This window comes from Pyxicephalus adspersus, chromosome 2 (genome assembly GCF_032062135.1).
Source record: "Pyxicephalus adspersus chromosome 2, UCB_Pads_2.0, whole genome shotgun sequence".
NCBI lineage: Eukaryota > Metazoa > Chordata > Amphibia > Anura > Pyxicephalidae > Pyxicephalus > Pyxicephalus adspersus.
The window spans coordinates 21945506-21965860 of NC_092859.1; the positions used below are offsets into that span (position 1 = coordinate 21945506).

A 20355-nucleotide genomic window follows, 5' to 3' on the forward strand; every position below is an offset into this window, starting at 1 on the left:
GACTCTATTCCATTCTTTGTCTAGAACTTTTTTCCTCCATTGCTTAAGGACTCTGCTCCTTTCTCTATCTAACTCTCCTCTCCTAAAATTTTCTGCATTGCTGGAGGACTTTGCTCCTTTATCTAACTCTCCTCTCCTGAAATATTCTGCATTGCTGGAGGACTCTATTCCATTCTCTGTCTAGCACTTTTTTTCCTGAAATACTTCCACTACTGGAAAACTCTGCTCCTTCCTCTATCTCTTCTCTCCTGAAATACTCTGCACTGCTGGAGGACTTTGCTCCTATCAGTTCACTTCTTCTAATCCATTACATATCACCAAGTCTTCTGGGAGACCAGAACCCATTCAGTTCGGTCACGCAGCGGGAAAGAATGAGCTTCTCTTGGCATTAATATAAAACATAACTATCCCATTGTCAGCAATCATTTATTTTGTGTAAGGGACCTGGATGTGGTATTTATCCAGGTCTGGCACAATGACAGCCAATGACATACCTGTCAGATCATCAGATTCCATGTTCTCTTCAAGAATTGAGTCCCTGTAAGGAGAACAGCGGAGAAGCAGAACTGTCAGCATCAGCAATATATATATTTTTTTTGTAATTCATATAAACAATAAAGCTCCTGCATATCCAGTCCCCACTTATTATATCCCATGGGGCAGACAGCAGAAGAGGATATTTACAGTACAGGTAGTCCCTGAGTTAAGGACATCCAACATACAGACAGACGACTCCTAGATACTAATGGGGCTTCCCTGCTAGTTTGTGTGCAGGAGAAGGCTTGATGGAGGGGCGAGGGCAGTTCACATGACTTGCAGAAGAAATCTTTAGCTCTTCTGCAGCCTCTTGTAACTCTTTATTGACCAAGACAAACTCTGCAGTTGTTTTTTTTTTTTTTTTGCTTTGTTTGTGATTAGCTCACAGTGAGGATTTTATACAGTAACTGACACAATGCTGCCTAATAATATGTTAAGACAAACATTTGTCCTAATTGAATTTATTGAAATAATGTACCTGGTCCGACTTGCATACAAATTCAACTTAAGAAAATACTTACAGTCCCTATCTCATATGTATCCCGGGGACTACCTGTACATCAAATAGGGTGCGATTTTTTTAAAGCGCTTCAGAACTGAAGAAGACAGACTATCATGGAAAAACCTGGGTGATCCAGTAAACGTGGAATAGATCTGGTCTAGGATTGAAAATATTTACAAATGTGACTACTCCACCCTGATCCTTTGGGCAAGTTAGAAGAAAACCTAAGAGATTCTTTGGATCTGTAAATGCAATCATCTACTTATCGATGTCAGCCCACTCTCTCAGCTGTTATAAATCCTAATAATACATTTCACTTATTTGCTTCTTTTCATTTAGGTTTTATTATTACTTCTATATTATTATTAATAATAATAATTTCCAGTATTTTTATGGCACCAACATATTACGCAGTGCTGTACATTAAATAGTTGTTGCAAATGACAAACAGATACAGACAGAGACACAAGAGGAGGGGAGGACCCTGCCCTGAAGAGCTTACAATCTAGGTGGGGGAAGCAGGACACAATAGGAGGGGAGATATGTAGTGAAAGGAAGTAGTGAGGGTTTAAGAGATAGAAGGCTGCTTCCTTCCTGTCTCCAGCCACCAATAGCAGCAAATTCTATAAAAAATCTGAAATAATACGTTATGTCAACAGCATGGGGCCCTAGATAGGATGTGGCCCTATACACCAGCCTGTGGCCCCTAAGAAGGCTATTAACCTCTTACTACAATATCACAGATGCTCTTTATTGCAGGCTTTTAGTATGAGGAGATAGAAGTGTCACGCACAACAACCAAGGCCCTTTTCCTCGCCAGGGAAAGGGCCCCGTTGTCATAGGTAACAAAAAGTCATCACCCCACAATACACTCACCTCCGACACCATCCGGTCCTTCTCTAGCCAATTACATCACGCGCCTTCCCTCGCGTCACCTCTGCGCCGCGTCCTGATTCGTCGCCCAGCCGGCACCGATCTGCATTTGCATTGGTTTCAAAGGAGACAGAGGTCTGGTCGCGCTTTGATAGGCTATAGAATGAGTCGCGTCATGATTGGCTGAAAGAGCGGCGCTGCGCTGCGTGTTTCCGGAAGACGTGGCCGCCGCTTCATCCGAAGACCGAGACAGATAGAGAGAGCGGAGAGGAAGACACGCCCACTGCCGCCCGGAGCATTGGACACACCCACAGTCACCCGGAGAGCAGGAGACATCCACCGCCACCAACATGATCTCCCTCACAGACACCCAGAGTAAGAAATACCGGGAGGATATGTATTGTGTGTGACTGGCCCCTTATCACATGTATAATAATATTAAACAGGATTTATATAGCGCCAACATATTACGCAGCGCTGTACATTAAATAGGGCCTATAGTAGATGTAACGTGTGGGGTGTAAGATCCTTCTCCCCTATAGTAGATGTAACGTGTGGGGTGTAAGAGCCTTCTCTCCTATAGTAGATGTATGTCAGCGTTCTCAATCATTTTTCACCAGAGGAACCCTTATATTAATTGTCTGCCTTTGTGGAACCTCTGCTGAAAAAAAACGACCCTTGCATTGATGGCCGGTGTGATGAATGTCCCTCTTACCATGGTGGTCCAAACTCTATCCTTGCATTAAAATAAAAAGATGATGGGGGTTGTGTTCATGGCATTGGACCCTAAATTGTGCAGACCCCATCAGTTGGGAGGACAGTCAGCCTCAGCTCAAGGAACCCTGGCTGAGACTGGGTAAAGTATGTTATGGAGAAATGTCAGAAGCAGTGCAGAATAACAATTTACCCATTGGGGAGCTCTTTGGGGAATACAGAACTAATGTAAGGGACAGCATAGACAGCCTGGATTGTAATTAGAGATTACTATGCAGGAGTAGCAGGGCAACTTGTTGTCTGCTCCAGACACAACAGTCCGAAGTACATATGACGTTTCTGCAATGTGGATACCATGTCACTCTCACTCCATGTTTTGTTTGTAATGTAGAGTTGTGGATACAATGTCACTGTCCCTCTCTGTAAATTATGTATTAGGAATGTGGATACAATGTCCCTGTCATTTCCTGTATGGTTTGTATAGAATGTATTAGGCAGTGTTCTCCCCTGGGGTGGCGCTTTTCCATAACCTCCCGGCTGTGTTTGGATGTTACTGAACAGTTGGGTCACAATACAGGAGTGCTGGACAGTTAGGATATAATGCAAAAATGGGAAGATGGGCATTGGAAAGTTGAATCAAAGTATAGGGGGGTGGTAGAAAACTGACATAAATATGTTACTGGATTCCTATCACAACAAAAACTGGGCACACTAACATTGTCATGTGTTGCTGCCCACCCACCTACAGCTTCTCCCCACCCAGCATAAACAATTTCTCTTAAGAAGACTGTATTGGAGTTGTAGCTACAATGTCACTGTTCCTCTTTTTGTAAAGTTTGTATACATGGTGTTACAATGTAAAATTTCTTGTTTTGCTCATGGTGTGTTTGCTGTCTGCAGAGATCGGAATGGGCCTGACTGGCTTTGGCGTTTTCTTCCTGTTCTTCGGCATGCTGCTCTTCTTCGACAAGGCTCTTCTGGCCATCGGAAATGTAAGTAGAGAATTCTCAGTGAGGGGTCTGGAGGTGATATTTTGTCAATGTCAGATGAAAGAATCCCAAATTATAATCCTTATTATCTATGTGTCAGGACATTCCTGATATTAAGAAAGCAGATGGTCCAGAAAGTGCATTATATCTGAAGTTTAATCGTCTTATGTTTTGCCTTTCCTGGTTCCTCTTTTTACCCCTCATCAATATACTAATGAAATGACTAAACAAAATCTTTCCATTTTAATTACCTTATTTTTAGACCCAGTGGCATCATTATGAAAGCTCTGCAGTGCAAGCAGCATTGTGGGCTGGGGATATTCAGGCTGGTTAGGAAAGGAATAGATGATGCTGGATGTCTATCAGCCAGACACTGAGTTAAGGGTTCAATTTCCTCATTATTATTATTACACAGTATTTATATAGCACTGACATATTACGCAGTGCTTTACAAATTCCATAGTCATGTCACTAGCTTTCCCTCAAAGGAACTCACAATGTAATGTCCCTTCCATAGTCATATGTCAATAATACAGTCTAAGGCCAATTTTTTTTGGGGGGGGAGCCAATTATCCTAACTGTATGTTTTTGGAATGTCTTTTTCTCTAGGTCCTGTTTGTGGCTGGATTGGCCTTTGTCATTGGACTGGAGAGAACGTTCCGATTCTTCTTTCAGAAGCACAAAGTTAAAGCCACAGCGTTTTTCCTGGGCGGAGTCTTTGTGGTCCTCATTGGCTGGCCACTCATTGGGATGGTTCTAGAGATCTATGGATTCTTTCTGCTGTTCAGGTAACTGGCAGGAGGCTAATTGGGCCATCTCTGCTGTTTGTGTGCAATCATTGCTGGACCCTGGTGATCTTTGGTCCTTTATATGTGGGTCAGATTCTTACACCAGAGCAATGCCTTCATCAGCATCTCTAATAGCTCCACAACCCCTATAGGTACATAAAGATCCGTGTAAGAGATTTTACCAATTTAAGACTTTCCATTTGTTTACCAAGAATTTTAAGTCACTTCCCATATCACAGATCAGTGTGTTGACGGGACAGTAAGAACTTACTTTGTTCTTCCCAGCCTCTTTTTAGCTGGATGCACCACCCGGCACTTTTTAGTAAAAGTGGGGTGTTTAATGTAGGTTGTATTAATGTAATAATGCTTCTTTCCTATTTTTTAGGGGATTTTTCCCAGTGGTTGTCGGTTTCATCCGAAGAGTTCCTGTATTAGGATCCATCCTTAATTTACCTGGATTAAGCTCGGTAAGACAGATATACATTCTATCAGAAATGTCACTGTAGTAACAGTCTGGTCTGGTCCATTTCCATGGGGGACACTGAGATCTGTCCGTGTGTTTTCATGGGTTGGGGACACTGTTACTGGTACATTGTGATGAGATTCCACCTTGTGGGCCAGCACTCAAGTGCACAGCTTGTTTCCTAATAATGATTGCTTGTTGAGAAAGCAGAGATACCATCATCATCATTTACTGCAGCTTTTCTTCTATCTGCGCAGTTATTCTGTTTGCCCACCTACATATAATGTCCATATGGTATGCTTTGCTCTGAACCTGCTTTCAGACAGGTTACTTTGAATCCTTGCTGCTTCTATCATTTTCCTAGTATTTTATTTATCTAGTTTGATAGCAGCAAAAAGCCCCCACTTGATCCTCATACAACCTGCTGAGATGAGATATCCACCACATACAGCATGGTTACATTGTCAATTTATAGATTTTAATTAGAAGAAGTCCTAAGCAAATTGAAAGCACAGCTCTTCTATGTAATGTTATGATTGCCTCAGTGTACAAATATCTCGAATAGATAATTTCCATAACAGTAAGGACTAGGAAACCTTAATAATAGTTGCCATTAAAAGAGGTGTCCCTAATGCAAAGAGAGATTAGGATAGATTGGGGTCCTAGGCATGGAACTGGCTTTAACACTATCTCGTCCCAGCCTTATCCAGTATATTTGATTGTCGTTATTTAGAATTGTATTGGGCACAGAGAACAGCCATGCTTTTTCTTTGTTACTACAGCCCATCAAACACAAAATGCTTGCAATGCACCCTCTTTTGTAAAATAAATGGCAGGCATCCAACGTCTGTCCCCCTTGTTTACTGCAGGATTGTGATGGCTTCATATTGGCTCAATGGATATTTACCAGGCTCCAAATTGCTATGCCAATAATCTATTTTTGCCTTGTTGGAAGTTGCCCCGCACTTCCTGTTCTGGTGACCTTGTTAGAATGTGTACAGCACACCACAAAAGCTAAACTGTCCATACTGTGTGATGAGTTTCTAATGAAGAGCTGCCATTTACAAAGTTTTTTTTTTTTTTGTTTTGTTTTTTAACATTCAAAGCCCACATAGGCTGGAAAGACTCCACAGTAATGGTCAGTCCAAATCTTTCCTTCTTACTTCTGGTTATGTATGGGAGGGGTTTCTGTCATTCTAGAGATCTGCATTCACCATACTTAGACTTTCTTTTCTCATTCTCCATATATGAGTTCACAGGTAGTTTGGCTTTTTTACTTCACAGGATACCCAAGTACTGTGCAAAGCCTGAGCCCTTATCAGTTGTGCCAAGACACAATGGTTATTATATAGTTGCTTCTACACATTATTTTTTAGAATGGCATCCTCTCTGGCATCTTCTAACACCCAGTCTGTCTCTGTATATCCAATTCTAGAGAAGGGCTCAGACTTCACAGATCCCTCTGCTTTCCTAAATAGCTGGTAATTACTGATCGCCATTCTGCAGAGCCTCTTTACCTTCATTGTATTTACTGTAGGACCTCATTCTATTAGTTGTCAGATGGTATCTGGGTGCAGTGAGGTGAATGTAGGGGGATTCTCATCTTCCTCTGTTCTGCAGATCTTTGGGTGAAAACTTCTCTAATAACACTTCCCAGTGCTCACAGGTTGTCCCTCTCTGCTGGATATCAGTGATAAATCCTTATCGTTTTAACTTTTTAGTTAATTGTGTCATCAGTGCATGTTCCAATTTTTTTTTTTTTTTTTTTTAATTCATGTTTTTTTTTTCATGTTTCATGTTGATGGTCTTGTTTGCTTATTGCACTTTTCTTTTAGCATTGCAAGTCTTCATGACATTGATTAGCTTAATCTCAGCACCTGTCCAGGATAGAGATGAACATCCTAATATGCAGGATAAAAACCATGTCTGATGAAATATGACATTAGGTGAATGTTGAGAATTACTCAGAATGTGAAGCTTCCATTAATGTTTCAAAGTAAAGCTCTTACCACCATCCCACTATAAAATATGAGGGCTCCATCACCCAGATAATAATAGAATGTTTTCTGGATCTGGATTCTGTAGAGGTATTTGCAGGTAGGTTGAGCCTTCAGTTCCAAAAGGTTTAAAGTGTACCAGAAACTTCTAGTTAGTAACCAGTACCTTCTTCAATACATTTTTCACATTACACTATACAACCACAGTATCCTGTTTTAGGGAAGCTCCACATTTTATTATTAAAAAGCCATCTTGAAGCACCAGTCAGTGACTTTACCTAGGCTGAGACAATATTTTCAGTCTGCTGCATAGTGTTTGGCTAGCATTACCTTGGCCTATTTGTTAAATAAAAATGTATCTGATGACAGGTCCATTTTGATGGACTTTATTACACCTGTTAAGGAAAAAATGTACTGCAGATCCAAAAACGTGTCTGACATCTGCAGTAGAAAACAATGCTGATTCAGAGACATAATATGATACTGTAACTATAGATTGGGCAGGATTATCACACCCCATTCACTTCAATATTTATGTCGCCGTTTTATTTGGCAGAAATAAAAACGTCTTTTTGGATTTCAAGGCTCGTCATCCTGATCTTTTCTTTGTATTCTTTTTTCAGCTTGTAGACAAAGTTGGGGAGAGTAACAATATGGTATAAGATCGGTTGCTGGTTGGTCATTGGGCACTGCGCAACACCTAGTGCAAATGAACTTGAGGAGGTCACATCTGGGATCTGTCAATCACACTAAATCCGCCTGTTACGCTCGCTCAAGAGACTGCCTTCGCCACAAAGTTTTGGGGTCCACAAAATGTTGCTGACATTAAAGGACAAAAGTTAGTTCTTTCAAGATGTTTCTCTTTTGTTTGGCATTGGTCCTCTGCCCACAGAATCTGGTTTATCTGTGGAACCTGTTTCTTTGCGCTAAAGGAAAAACAGGATTTTTATTTTATTTATAATGATGCGGAATAAAAAGCCACACTCCTTGTGACCGGGACTGCCCTCATCTCTTGCATGAAAGCTGCGCTGGATGGAGAAATTTTTATGAACCGGGAAAAAAAAAAAAAAAGGATTTATAAAAAAACAGGTTATTACTGTGTGAATAAACCATTTTTGTAAATACATCCCCAACTAACGCTTCTGTGTCTTTAGTGAATGTTGTTTGTATTTGTTTAAATTATCACCTTGAATCCAGTTCTGTGTAAAATAGTGAAGGGGGGTTGGGGTGCACTTTGACACGGGTACATTAGTGGCAGAAATGTTTTATGCTAGGTGGGCAAAAGGTATAGGCGGGTGGTTGCCTCTGTATTGTGACCCAACTTTTTATTAACCACCTAAAAACCGTTGGGTGGTTACTGAAAAGGGCTGGGTGCTGTACCCAGCTAAACGGAACGGAGGGGAACACTGAATGGGAAGAGGGCACTGTGTGACACTGGCACAGTAATGCCAGGGGGCACGGGTACAGTAATGATAGTGTTATTGTAATGCTGGTTCAGAGATAGAAGTGGCTTTGTAACACTGGAAAGGGCCACTCTGTTAGACTGGTATTGTGATGAGGGCGGCTCTGTGACATTGGTATGGGTATGGAAGCTGCTTTGTGATGCTCATATGGTAACAGTGGCTGCTATGTGAGACTGGTAGGAATCAGTCTATAGTAATTGTATAGTGAGTGGGGCTCTGTGAATCTGATATAATTATGGGGCCACACTATTATAATTAAACAACTGAAGAACACCAATGTGTGATGCCGGTATAGGATAGAGGTTGCTCTGTTCCACTACTATGTCAATGGAGGCTGCTTGGCCATACTAGTTTGGTGATTAGTTGTCTTCAGAGCAACACCAAAACTGAAATGCTGTTCTGTGATATTGGTACAGAGATTGGGCCACCTGCATGGCACTATACAGTCGTGGTTGCTGCACTGGACTCCTCTGACCTGAATAATACATGATGCACAAATGACATTGATACTCAACTTGATATTGTTATCATTCTATGTTGACAATCCATTTCACATTTATATGTCAATATGTATACAAAAAATTTGGGAAAATACAGTTTTATATACAAGATCAAAACTTTGCCACACCTTCTGGTTGTGCTCTCCATTATCTGTGTAGACTTGCATACAATCTAGACAGCATATTCCCTGATCGAAGTAGAATAAAAGAGACTTTGGTTTTGATTTGGGAACTAGTGCATACACTGGGATAAACTGAATTGCTTTTAATTACTAATAGTTATTATGTGGGGACAGTTTCATGTTTTTCTAAGAGGGTTTTTTTTTTTTAGACGTCTGTATGTAATATGTAATAGACTTAGGTATGTAATAAGTTTATTTTATGCAACATTGCAGATGATAAATCATAAGATAACCACTAGAGTACTTGTATATCTTTAACAGCAAATATGGAACAACTAGCAATCAGAAGTCTCTTAATTTACTGCTGCAACATTAATCTGAAAAGCAGAATTGATCTGTTCAGTTGAATTCACTTTTTAAGGATAATTAACCAACATTTCATTCCCTGTGACCAGATATCAAATGACATTCTCAACTACGTCCTGTCTGCAGCTTTTAAGGATACCTTAGGACACAGTTATTCCTGGTACATTACTTAGAACGGGTGAGTGTATGATACCATGCAACTAAATGAAGCTGTCATTGGAATGATAGATGACTTGGACAAATTATCTCCATTTTAGCAGGTCTTGTGGAATTTTTCTGGCATCCATTTGTACCAAAAGTCAACCATCATGTCATTTTTCATTCCTAGTAGGTCAGAGTTATTGGTATGCAGCACAAAAGGCACCATTATCAGGCAGGTGCGTTAAATGTATTGGCTGATCAGTGTATGCATGAACAATAAATCTAATAGACGACATGGTCCTGGACAACCAAGGCAATCGTTCACATGGTAGCTAATGTTGCACAAGTTGATAAAAAACATGCTTGCAACCAATTAGGTAGAGTTTTAGAACACATTACAGCTTGCTATGTACCTGCAGACCGGTCAGATTGTCCATTCTGACCCCTGTCCCCCACCAAAAGTGCATACAATTGGCATACTTGCATCAGAAGCAGAATCTAGAGAATGGAAGGTGGCCTGCTCTGATAAATAATCTTTTCTATGGGTTATAATTTACTATTTATCACTGACATATTACTCTGAATCCCTAACATATGGTAATTAACCAACCAGTATGTTTATGGAATGAGAGAAGAAACTCCTAATTACTGGGAGAATATACAAGCTCCATGCAGTCCGTGTCCTGGTTTGCACCCTGGATTCTAGTGCTAGCCCTCTACGCACTCTATGTAATGCACTGTGTTTTCGATTATGTGGATGGCCTGGCCATTTGACTGGGGAAAAAATGGCAGTCGGATGCAGAAGAAGGCATGGCAGTAGAGGCACTTTAGGGATACCTATATTACTGATCTATCGGCTGGGCAACCAACTTCTTTCTAAAAGTGAAAGTTACCTGTTTCCCCCCTTAAAGCAGCGGCCTAACTGCTTCCCATGCTTCACCCTCTAAAAGTCAACTGGGCAACTCTCTAAAGCCTGACTCGCTTCCCAGCCAGATTACCTGGGTCCAAAACACCTTCAACTGCACAGGCTAAAGTCTGGTCCTAAACAGAGAATGGCATGCCAGGGTTTAAGTTGTCCAGTTCTGGGCTCTGCATCATTCCAAATGCAGAATTTTCAAGGTGAGACTTCCTGTAGAGCAAAATGATGACGGAATATAGAGCATTGTAGCTAATTTTCGCAAATTTTCATTGAAGGGACAGAAAGCAGAATAATTGGTAATGGAAAGTGCAAGGATCAGTAATTAGATGTAGATAGTTTGTAATCTAGAATAAAGAAGTGTATATAAGCCTAGAATAAAGAAGTGTATATAAGCCTACAAAGGTTGCACACCCCACAGTCAGGCCCTGGTGTAGGCGCTGAAAGGAGGTGACATGCATAATACAGGAGTCAGGATTATGTAACTTTGTCGGGTACAGTTGTTTGTAATGTACATATTGTAAAGGTCAGATGAATGCAACATAAATTTGAGTCAAAAGTACACAGAACCCCCTTACTCATAGCACAACAGTATTCCTTATTCAAATATACAATGATATGCTATACAATCAAATATTTAGCCATCTATTGAATGAGATCTTGCCCCTCTGTTATTTCCCTCTGTCCCCTTCTTGTCACCATGTGGTTGATGGTGCTAAATAGCTGCATGATATAGCCCATGCCCAGTGGCTCTACAAGGCTGGTCGCACCCCAATCATTTGGCAGTTTAGCCTGCTCCCTACTTCATTCAGTAAATAAGCACCTACCCCTCTCTCCCCAGTAGCTTTACGTTCTCTAATGTATACACAAGAACAAATGTATTGTAAATAAATTGGGGTTTAATTGCTAATGACTGGGAGAGGGGAGCAGTTCAGTCTCTACTGGAAAGTAGTAGTGGGGTCAGCTGACCTGCTAAATCATGAATAGGGTGGAGGAATAGGGATAGCTGAGCTGCTGAGTCTGCTTTCCCCTCCCAGCCATGATTCATTACCTTAGCTCCTTTACCCAAGTAGTGCTCGGCAACTCAGCTCTTCCTTACAGGGAAGAGAGAGGAAAAGTAGGCTTTTTTTGAAGGCACTAAGAGAATGTTGATGTATAAAATCAATTACAAATTGTATTAGTATACAAAAATCTTTAAAATAGTTTATAAAGATAAAAACGTTATAGGGTGGCAAAAGGTGTCATTCAACCACACTGTGTTACTGACTGTAAAGTCACAAACTTGCATATAGATAATAAGTCAAAAAACAGGTTCTCATCCCAACGCATTTCGCCCAGATGGGCTTCCTCAGGGAATAATGGAGACCCTAAAACTGCAATAATGAATGGTTTCAAAGACATTTGAAACACTGTACTAAAGTAAGTATATATCTCTTTATTACCTTAATTTCTTGAACATCACAAGAGTTGTTGCACTATGTATTAATATGTACACCAATATGATATATGTATATCTTCTTGGAGATGTCTTTGAAACCATTCATTTTTGCAGTTTTAGGGTCTCCATTATCCCCTGAGGAAGCTCATCTAGGCGAAGCGCATCCCGTTTTTTTACTCATCTAGAGGCAAGTTTGTAACTTTACAGTCAGTAACACAGTGTGGTTGAATGACACCTTTTGCCACCCTATAACATTGTTTTTATCTTTATAATCTATTTTATAGATTTTTGTATACTAATAAAAATTGTAATTGATTTTATACATCATCATTCTCTTTTGCTCCCAAAAAAAGCCTGCTTTTCCTCACTCTTCCCTGTTCATTAAGTTTAGTCCAATTCTAGGACGAAAAAGGCTTTGGCAATTGATTGGAAAATATTTCTGTATTAAAACATGTACGGTCAGCTACTTTCAATGCATGTGTTTCAGGAGAGACATGGCAACTTTGCTCCCCCTATCAGCAGCTCAGCTCTCCTGGGTCCCCTTTCCCAGCAGTTACTCAGCAGCTCAGCTCTCCTAGCTGCCTTTCCCATCAGTGGCTCAGCTCTCCCGGCTCCCCTTTCCAAGCAGTGAAGCAGCAGCTCAGCTGTCCTGGCTCCCTTTTCCCATCAGTGGCTCAGCTCTCCCGGCTCCCTTTTCCCAGCAGTAGGTCAGTATCTTAGCTTTCCCTGCTCCTCACTAACAATATGTAGCCTGGCCATTAGTTTACCTTTTATTGTCATTTATTTTATGGAACAATGAAATAAGTATAAGCAACAACTACACTTAACTAATTTTCGTCTCTCCAGATTGAATAAATCAGCCCCCGTGTCATGTCTGAATCCATAGATCCTAATTACCTAATTTGGCTCCCAATAAAAACTGTAACTAAACAAAAGCCCTAAATCAAGATTATTGACAAATGGAAAATTTTCCTCTTTATTGTCAGAGAGCTGCAGTAACTGCTTAGCATGTTCGTACAGACTTCTAAATTGCACAAATCATCCTCTGACAGGCAACAGAAGGAATATCGGGTGTTGTGCGCCCCCCCAGGCCACCTACCCCTCTCTGACAGAGCCAGGAATTACTTCTGACAATACAGAAGGTCATATTATTTAGCCTTAAGTCGTTCCACCATTTAGACGTTCTGTTGCCTGACTTAGTTGGCGTGTGTTTAATTTAAAGTGCGCACCGATGATATATGGCGATAACGTACTACTACGCAGGAAACGAGTATCTGTTCTGTGTTTTCTGTACCTTTAATGAAAGCTGAATTGTCTTGGTTGGTCTTGATGTTACGGCGCTAAGAACTGTGCAGCTCAGAAATACTGTTTTTTTAATTTAAGTTTTCTGCAGAAAGGATATTTCCATATTATATATTTTTTTAATTCTTTAAAACTTAAATGTTACATCAAATCTATCTATCTATCTATCTATCTATCTATCTATCTATCTATCTATCATAAAAAAGCCTTTCTTCCTTTTTCTTTACCACCTTACTTTCTTTCTTTTCCTTTTCTTTCTTTCTTTTTTTCCCTTTCTGTGTCTTTCTTTTTTTCATTCATTCGTACCACTTTCCCTTAATTTCTTTTCCTTTCCTCTTTTCCTTTCTTCTTTTTTATACTCTTTCCTTTTCCTTTCCTTTCCTGATTCCTTTCTTCTTTCTTCCTTTTCTTTTCCGTTCCTGTTTCCTTTCTTTTTTCTTTCTTTTCGTTTCCTTTTTTCTTTCTTTTCTTTTCTTTCTTTTCCTTTCCTGTTTTCCCTTGCTTCCCTTTTCTTCTTCCTTTCTTTTTTATTACCCTTCTTGTTCTTTCCCTCCTTTCTTTCCTTTTTCCTTTGCTTTTTCTTTTCTTTCATTTCCTTCCCTTTTTGGCCTCTTTCTTTTCCTCTGTTCTTTATTTACCTTTCCTCTTTCCTTTCTTTATTTTCCTTTCTTTTGCTCTTTCTTTTCCTTCCCTTTTCTCTTTCCTTTCTTTTTTGATTACCTTTATTGTTCTTTTCCACTTTCCTTTCTTTCCTTTTTCCAATGTTTTTTCTTTTATTTTTTTCCCTTTTTTGCCTTTTTCTTTTCCTCTGTCCTTTCTTTCTAATTTCCTCTATTCTTTATTCTTTCTTTTCCTCTGTCCTTTGCTTTGCTTTTCTCTTTCATTTCATTTCCTCCTTTCTTTCTGTCTTTTTTCCTTTCCTTTCTTTTTCTTTCCTCTTTCCTTTATTTTCTTTTCCTTATTTTCCTTTCTGTCCCATTGTCCTTTCTTTCCTTTCCGTCCCATTGTCCTTTCCTTTTCTTTCCTCTGTCCTTTTTTCCTTTTTATTTCCCTCTATTCTTTCTTTCTTTCCTTCCTTTCCTTTTTTCCTCTTTACTTTTATATTCACCTTTCTTTCCTTTTCTTTTTTCCAGGTTGGTTCTCACACACAGTTTTATGCCCATCCTAATTTCTCTTGTTTTTCTTGTTTCGGGTTCTTTCCATAGCTGATTTGTCGTCTTGTAACAATGTTGACAGCCAATTATAAAGGTTTTGTCCAATTAAATATTAATACAAGAATCTTTGTTGTTAACAGGAATGATATCTGAAAACAGCATGTACTGAAAACAAAAAAAAAAATCACAGGCACTGCAATATTTTTTCTAATAAAAAGTCATATTTGAAGGTCTTTTCAATCATAAATCTTTTGGAGCCAAAAACATTTTGCTTTTGCAATTCTAGAACATAAATTTACTTTGTTTATATTTGTTCTTAAAATCTGTCAGCTTTGTTCCTAATTACAAAATTTTTATAACATTTTCAGAATTCTCTGCAGATGATACTGACTGCAATCCTCAACCGTCTTGTTGGCTATCAGCGATGACATCTTTTGATATACAATCATTTGACCACGTCCAATCTCATTAAGTTCATCACCTTTAGCTTCCAGCTGTGGATATTGATCTCTGGCCTCAGCAGTGACGTGGGTATCAAGGAGTTTGATCTCTTCAAACTATAGAACATTTTAATGTCCATCCTTCAATCATAACGCCCACTTCAAGGAAATGAGAAATCCCTGGAGGAGGGCCCATGGTTCCACCTCTTCAATATCAGAGGCTGACAAGTGGTCCCACCAGTCCGACTTAATCCCCAGGACGCAAGAGGGGAGGGAGGGCTGCACACTGATGATTTAAAACCAGATTTAAGACCAGACCCAAATAGAGGCATCTTCATCCACAGAGTCTCAAGAAGCAGCAACCTAAGTCGGCCAAAACATGAAGGTAAGTCCTTAACCTATATCTGGGTTGAAATAAGCTACAACTTGTTTTATTCTTGTCATTTATATGAGAACTGTGATGCTGGCACATTCTCTCCATTGTCATATCATTAATTATATTCATTTATTTTGTCAAAAACTCAATTTTAAAGATTTGTCAGATTATCCTTTTTTGTGTTTTTATTTTGTTGTGTGGTTGTGTGTTTTTGAGAGTTCATTGCAAAATTTGTTGATAAATAGGTTTCTCTCCCAATATATATATATATATATATATATATATATATATATATACATACATACATACACAGAAGTTCTAGTCTATATTCTTTACATCAGTGAAAATACTCCAGGAATATCCCAAAAGTTTACCACCTGTGAACATTTTTGGAAGTTGAAAAATACACTTGTTCACCAGACAGTTAGGGTTTATTCTTTAAAAAAGTACAAATGCATTACAAATTGGGCAGAAGGAATGATTATTTCATTTGAAGACAGAAAATAGAAAGTTTTTTTCATGTTGGTTGCTCTCCACAATTTCTCCAACACTTCTGCAGCTTTCTCTAATCTACCTGTCACCTAATTCCCAACAACAAAATAATTGCTGCACATTTGACAAGAACATTCATTCTTCTATCTGACCTAGACGTTATGCACAAAGTTTTTATACAACAATAATATATATAATAATATATATTTTATCTCTATAACTCTGACTCTAACTATTTAACTTTGATAGTCGTGTTCAATACAGAGGACACTAAGTAGACACAGTTTCTGCACCAGAGGAGCTTACAACCTAATGGCCCGCTGCATATTATTATGAATATTATATATTTAAATATCTCTGACATATTCTACAGTGCTGTACAAAGGACACTGATCTAGACACATCAGTTAATGCACCAGAGGAGCTTTCATTCTAATGTCCCACCACAGTCACTGATTATTATTATACATTTATATAGCTCTGACATATTCTGCAGCGCTGTACAGAGAACACTGAACCAATCACATCAGTACCAGAGAAGCTTACATGAGTACCAGAGAAGCTTACACTCTAATATCCTCAACGCAGTAACACACTATTATAGGAAATGTATACAACTCGGACATATTTTACAGCAATATACAGAGAACATTATTGGTCACATCTGTTTTTGTACAATAGAAGCTTACACTCTAATGCCCCATAATGGTCACACAGTATTCTTATTATACATTTACATAGCTCTGACATATTTTATAGTGTTGTACAGAGAATACTCACACATCACATCAGTTACTATATCACTGTATGGAAGAGATATAAGTAGTAATGCAGTTTTTTATCTAACTGATGTAAACTTTCAGAACTGCATTTCATTTCATCTCGACAATCAAATAATATACTGTACACATTGTAATCAACTCTGGTTTAATAAAGCCATGACTGAAATGTCCCAATATATAAAAAAAGTTCTGTCTGTAGTGCTGGCAGTTGATATATTCTAATGTAGGGACATTGATACAGCTCTGTGCCCTGACATATTGCAGTTTTCTAATTCAATGTGCCCTGCACGTTTATATACAGTAACAAAACGGAATACAGCAAATAATAAAATACAAATAGTTTTTTCTTGATATAATTCAGAGCTGTATAAACCTGGAAAGGAAACCAAAGCGGCCACTTAAATAAAGTATATAGGAGGCAACCAAACTTACTGCAGTAATGCTCGCTGACACAGGACTCTACTAACAAATATAATTTATTTATTTAAAGTTCAGGGACTGATGGTTGTCTTTTGTATACTCAGGACAATGGGTGTCGAGTGGCCTGCACCTTCCTCCTGATAATATCCTCTTCAGTTATCCCCCCTTCAGGCTCTCTTCCGCAGGTAAGTGATCATTCTGTAATCAGAAATTTCTTTTTATCATCACATTTGTAATTTCTTCCATTGTTTCCTTTCCTTCTGCCTAGAACCATTTTCAGAGACGGAACTGGACCCCTCAGGCCATGCTGTACTTAAAGGGAGCACGTAAGTTGTCAATTTTTATGTCTACAGCTGCCATGATAGTGTAGAGGTTCACACCTTATATATGTCACACAAATGTTTACAAGTATATATAAATGTATAATGTGTTTATATATTATTGGCCCCCTGGTGACCTGACTTCTCTATTGTCTTATCGAGTGATAGTGAAAGAAATGCTGCTTACTAAATCATTTCTAGTGCATCATGGAAACTCATTGTTGCTGCCAATAAGAACATGGAGATAATTTTAGGTGAATGTTTTGGAAAAGAGCATTAATGAGAATCTTATTTTCCCCTTCTAACTAACTGTGTGCTGCCATTCACTTGTATTCTCACTCTGTCAGAGCAGACACGTCATGATATAAGGCAGTGATAGAAGCTGTAATAGTTCATTCCGGGGATGAGGGCTGACAATTGTTATACAATTGGCTGATTTAATAAAGCTCTCCAAGATTGGAGAAGATAGACTATCATGGGAGAATCTGGATGATCCAGCAAACCTGGACTGGATCTGGTCTAGAATTTACAGCATTTGACTTGACAAGTAATAGCAAATGAGTTTTAGGAAATGCATTTGAGGTTTGCTGGATTAGCCAGGTTCACCTATGATAGTCGGTCTTCTCCAGTTTTGAAGAGCTTTAGTAAATCAAGCCCAATGCTTTTTTTTTTTTTTTTTTTAAGTATGTTGCTGCAGGATGACTTTACAACTTATCTAAACCTTTATGTTAAAATCAAGAGAAATGGTACAAAGAATAAAATAATTCCTTAGACAGCATGATACTCTTATATAATATTAATTAATATATATTAATAATAGTTATATTAATTCAAGATAAGAGATTCTGATTTTTTTTTCAAAATGCCCATTAGTGACTGGTACTCTTTAGGGGAAAAACCAGACTGATAATCTTTGTAAAATTACTTTATATGCAAAATACTCTAAATATCAATAATAGAAATTAAGCTATAAAGGTATCTCACCAAAATGAATCTCTCCGAGAGATGTCTCTAACTCTCAAACATTGGGGGAAATTTGCAAAGAAAGGAACAGATTGACTCCAGCGTGTCATGGCTGCAAGGAAGAACAACTGAATCCAACAGAAATAAATATAATATTTGTGTAACCTTTATTAGTTGCAAAATCTTAATGTAACAATGTGATAAATGTTAAAATCTTTTGGTGAAAATGCAGTGTTCCTTTAAGTCTCAGTGGAGTTCTCTGCCCTAATAACTTTGCTGTGATTCTGTATTGCAGAGGGTCGGAGGTTCATTTCCGATGAAAGTCAGAGAAAGGATCTCTATGACAGACTCCAGCTGGGTAATCATATTTATCTTTTCTGATAATATTGTGTAGGGGGACAGCTAACACAACCAGCAACCAGGCCAATGCCTGTGTTCATTCTCTGACATAGTAATTGGAAGTTGCCATCAAAACCACTTATTTATATTTTGTTAGAAACTAGGTATAAGCTAGAAATCCTTTGTTGCTTTGGGTTTATTGCTGAAGGGCGTAATTCCTTTTCAGGTTCTTTTATCCACATGTTTACCCATCAAGGTGATATCACTACTCTTCCTTTTAGATATTCTGTTACTTTTACGTGGAATTCTTCTTACAAGAGTATAGAACTAGAATCCAGAATAATAGAAAGCCATGTTGTCAGGTACGCCATGATCGGTCCAGTGGGTTGGCTGATGGCCAGTTGTGTGACTTTCCTATTGGTGGGTACAATAGACCAATATCCATTGATGGTCTGACCTAGTAATTGGTGAATGTTCTCTTATAGAGACCCGCAGCCGGAATACGAGTCCCATCACCATATCGGAGGCAGCAGCCATGTTTCTAAGTTCTCTGCAGAAAGCCCAGGAGGAAGGTAACTAGATCTTACTTTATATACAGATTGATCAATAAAAATGTCCCCAGTATCACCTCACTTCTGTTTTTTTGTGCCTTTAACAGAATAAATACAAATGTAATTTCCCTTCTGACACAAAAGAAATTTATTCTGGGAAATAGGAAAAAACAGATAAGCTTTGTGAAACTGTGATTGTCACTAAACCCAAAATTATCTCCAGAACCCAAAAGAACACTCACAATCCAATTATCCCTCATCATTGAAACCATCCAACCAGCACAGAAAATTAATTCACTTCTTTAATTTTTAAAGAAATCAGACGATTTTGTTATATATATTTTTGAAAGTTGGTATAATACCGTTTTTGCCACTATAAATTTGGTAAACTCGTGCAGGATTTCCATCTTTCCCTGTTCGCAACGATGAGGCACAATGATGTCAATGGTGCCTCTGGAAAATCGATTTTTAATAAAAACTTTATTTTTAGCAGTTTTTTTTTGTTAATATTTGGAAGGCATCATCAAAGTATCATGCAAGTTCCACTGTAAGGTGAAAGGGTTCACGTCCTAGGTATGCCTCTACTCAGTAGGCACCATTCATACATGTCACATGTCAGGTATCTTTACTTTCAGCCATGTGGCTGCCATTTTTAATTCTCATTGAACTCAACAGAAATTATTGCTTTTTTGAAAATAAGGATTTCCATATCCTGCTGTTGAATCTACTGTATTCATTGCTACATCTCCATAGCTCGAAATTCAGAGATTAGGAAATTTGATTCAGAAAATCAGAGTTAGGGGAAGAAAAGCTGTCATACAAGCTGATGTCATATAATATATAATGACATATAATGTTGTATAAGCTGATACAGGCATTTCTCATAGCTTGTTCACATTTCCTGCACATTCACTTACCTCTCCAGAGTAATCACTGAACTTTTTATCCAATTAACAGTAATACAGTAACTCCTAAAACCTTTAATAAATCTAATCTTCTAATACACATTTATTTTTTTATGATCTACAGCTGAAGATGGCACCGTGGACCAAGCAGGGTATTTACCGGAGTCGCTGTTCAGTTGGTGAATTCACCGTAAAGAGTTCTGCCACCCGCTGACTGAACTGCCCCCCCTCTATGTTAAACCAAGCCCCCTACAACACATGCTGAAACCCTGCGCCTAAGGCGGGCATCTATCCAGTCGCCAGCAAAGTCTCCACCCTGTACAGAATATTCCATTTCAGACCTTCTGATGTGTTTTACCAACCAATCATTTAACTCAAGAAGTGATTGTAAAATATAAAAAATATATTTTATATCAGCAAAAATGTGAGAATAAATTTCATCTCAGCTGTTTAGTTACATTGTGCCATCATATTATTAATGACGGATTTGGGAACCGTCTGC

At 38.7% G+C, this 20355-nt stretch overlaps 3 protein-coding genes across 3 annotated transcripts in view; 2 read left to right on the forward strand and 1 right to left on the reverse strand.

The window, feature by feature from the left end:
* The window catches only part of LOC140322364 (ATP-dependent DNA helicase Q1-like), a gene marked incomplete in the record, with an annotated part of 3736 nt that extends 1765 nt beyond the window's left edge, over positions 1-1971 (reverse strand). The window contains 2 exon segments of the mRNA XM_072398938.1: positions 495-538; positions 1916-1971. Of these exon segments, the coding sequence (XP_072255039.1) occupies positions 495-516 (22 nt within the window).
* Positions 1972-2094: 123 nt separating this feature from the next.
* On the forward strand, positions 2095-7996 carry GOLT1B (golgi transport 1B). Its single transcript, XM_072399905.1, has 5 exons — positions 2095-2287; positions 3527-3618; positions 4225-4403; positions 4789-4870; positions 7487-7996. The coding sequence occupies exons 1-5, from the start codon at positions 2263-2265 to the stop codon at positions 7523-7525; spliced, it is 417 nt and encodes a 138-aa protein (XP_072256006.1). The 5' UTR covers positions 2095-2262; the 3' UTR covers positions 7526-7996.
* A 6936-nt stretch (positions 7997-14932) lies between these two features.
* SPX (spexin hormone) lies at positions 14933-20306 on the forward strand. The gene is made up of 6 exons (XM_072399907.1): positions 14933-15090; positions 16880-16960; positions 17044-17101; positions 18354-18416; positions 18883-18969; positions 19978-20306. The coding sequence occupies exons 1-6, from the start codon at positions 15085-15087 to the stop codon at positions 20034-20036; spliced, it is 354 nt and encodes a 117-aa protein (XP_072256008.1). The 5' UTR covers positions 14933-15084; the 3' UTR covers positions 20037-20306.
* Positions 20307-20355: the final 49 nt, after the last annotated feature.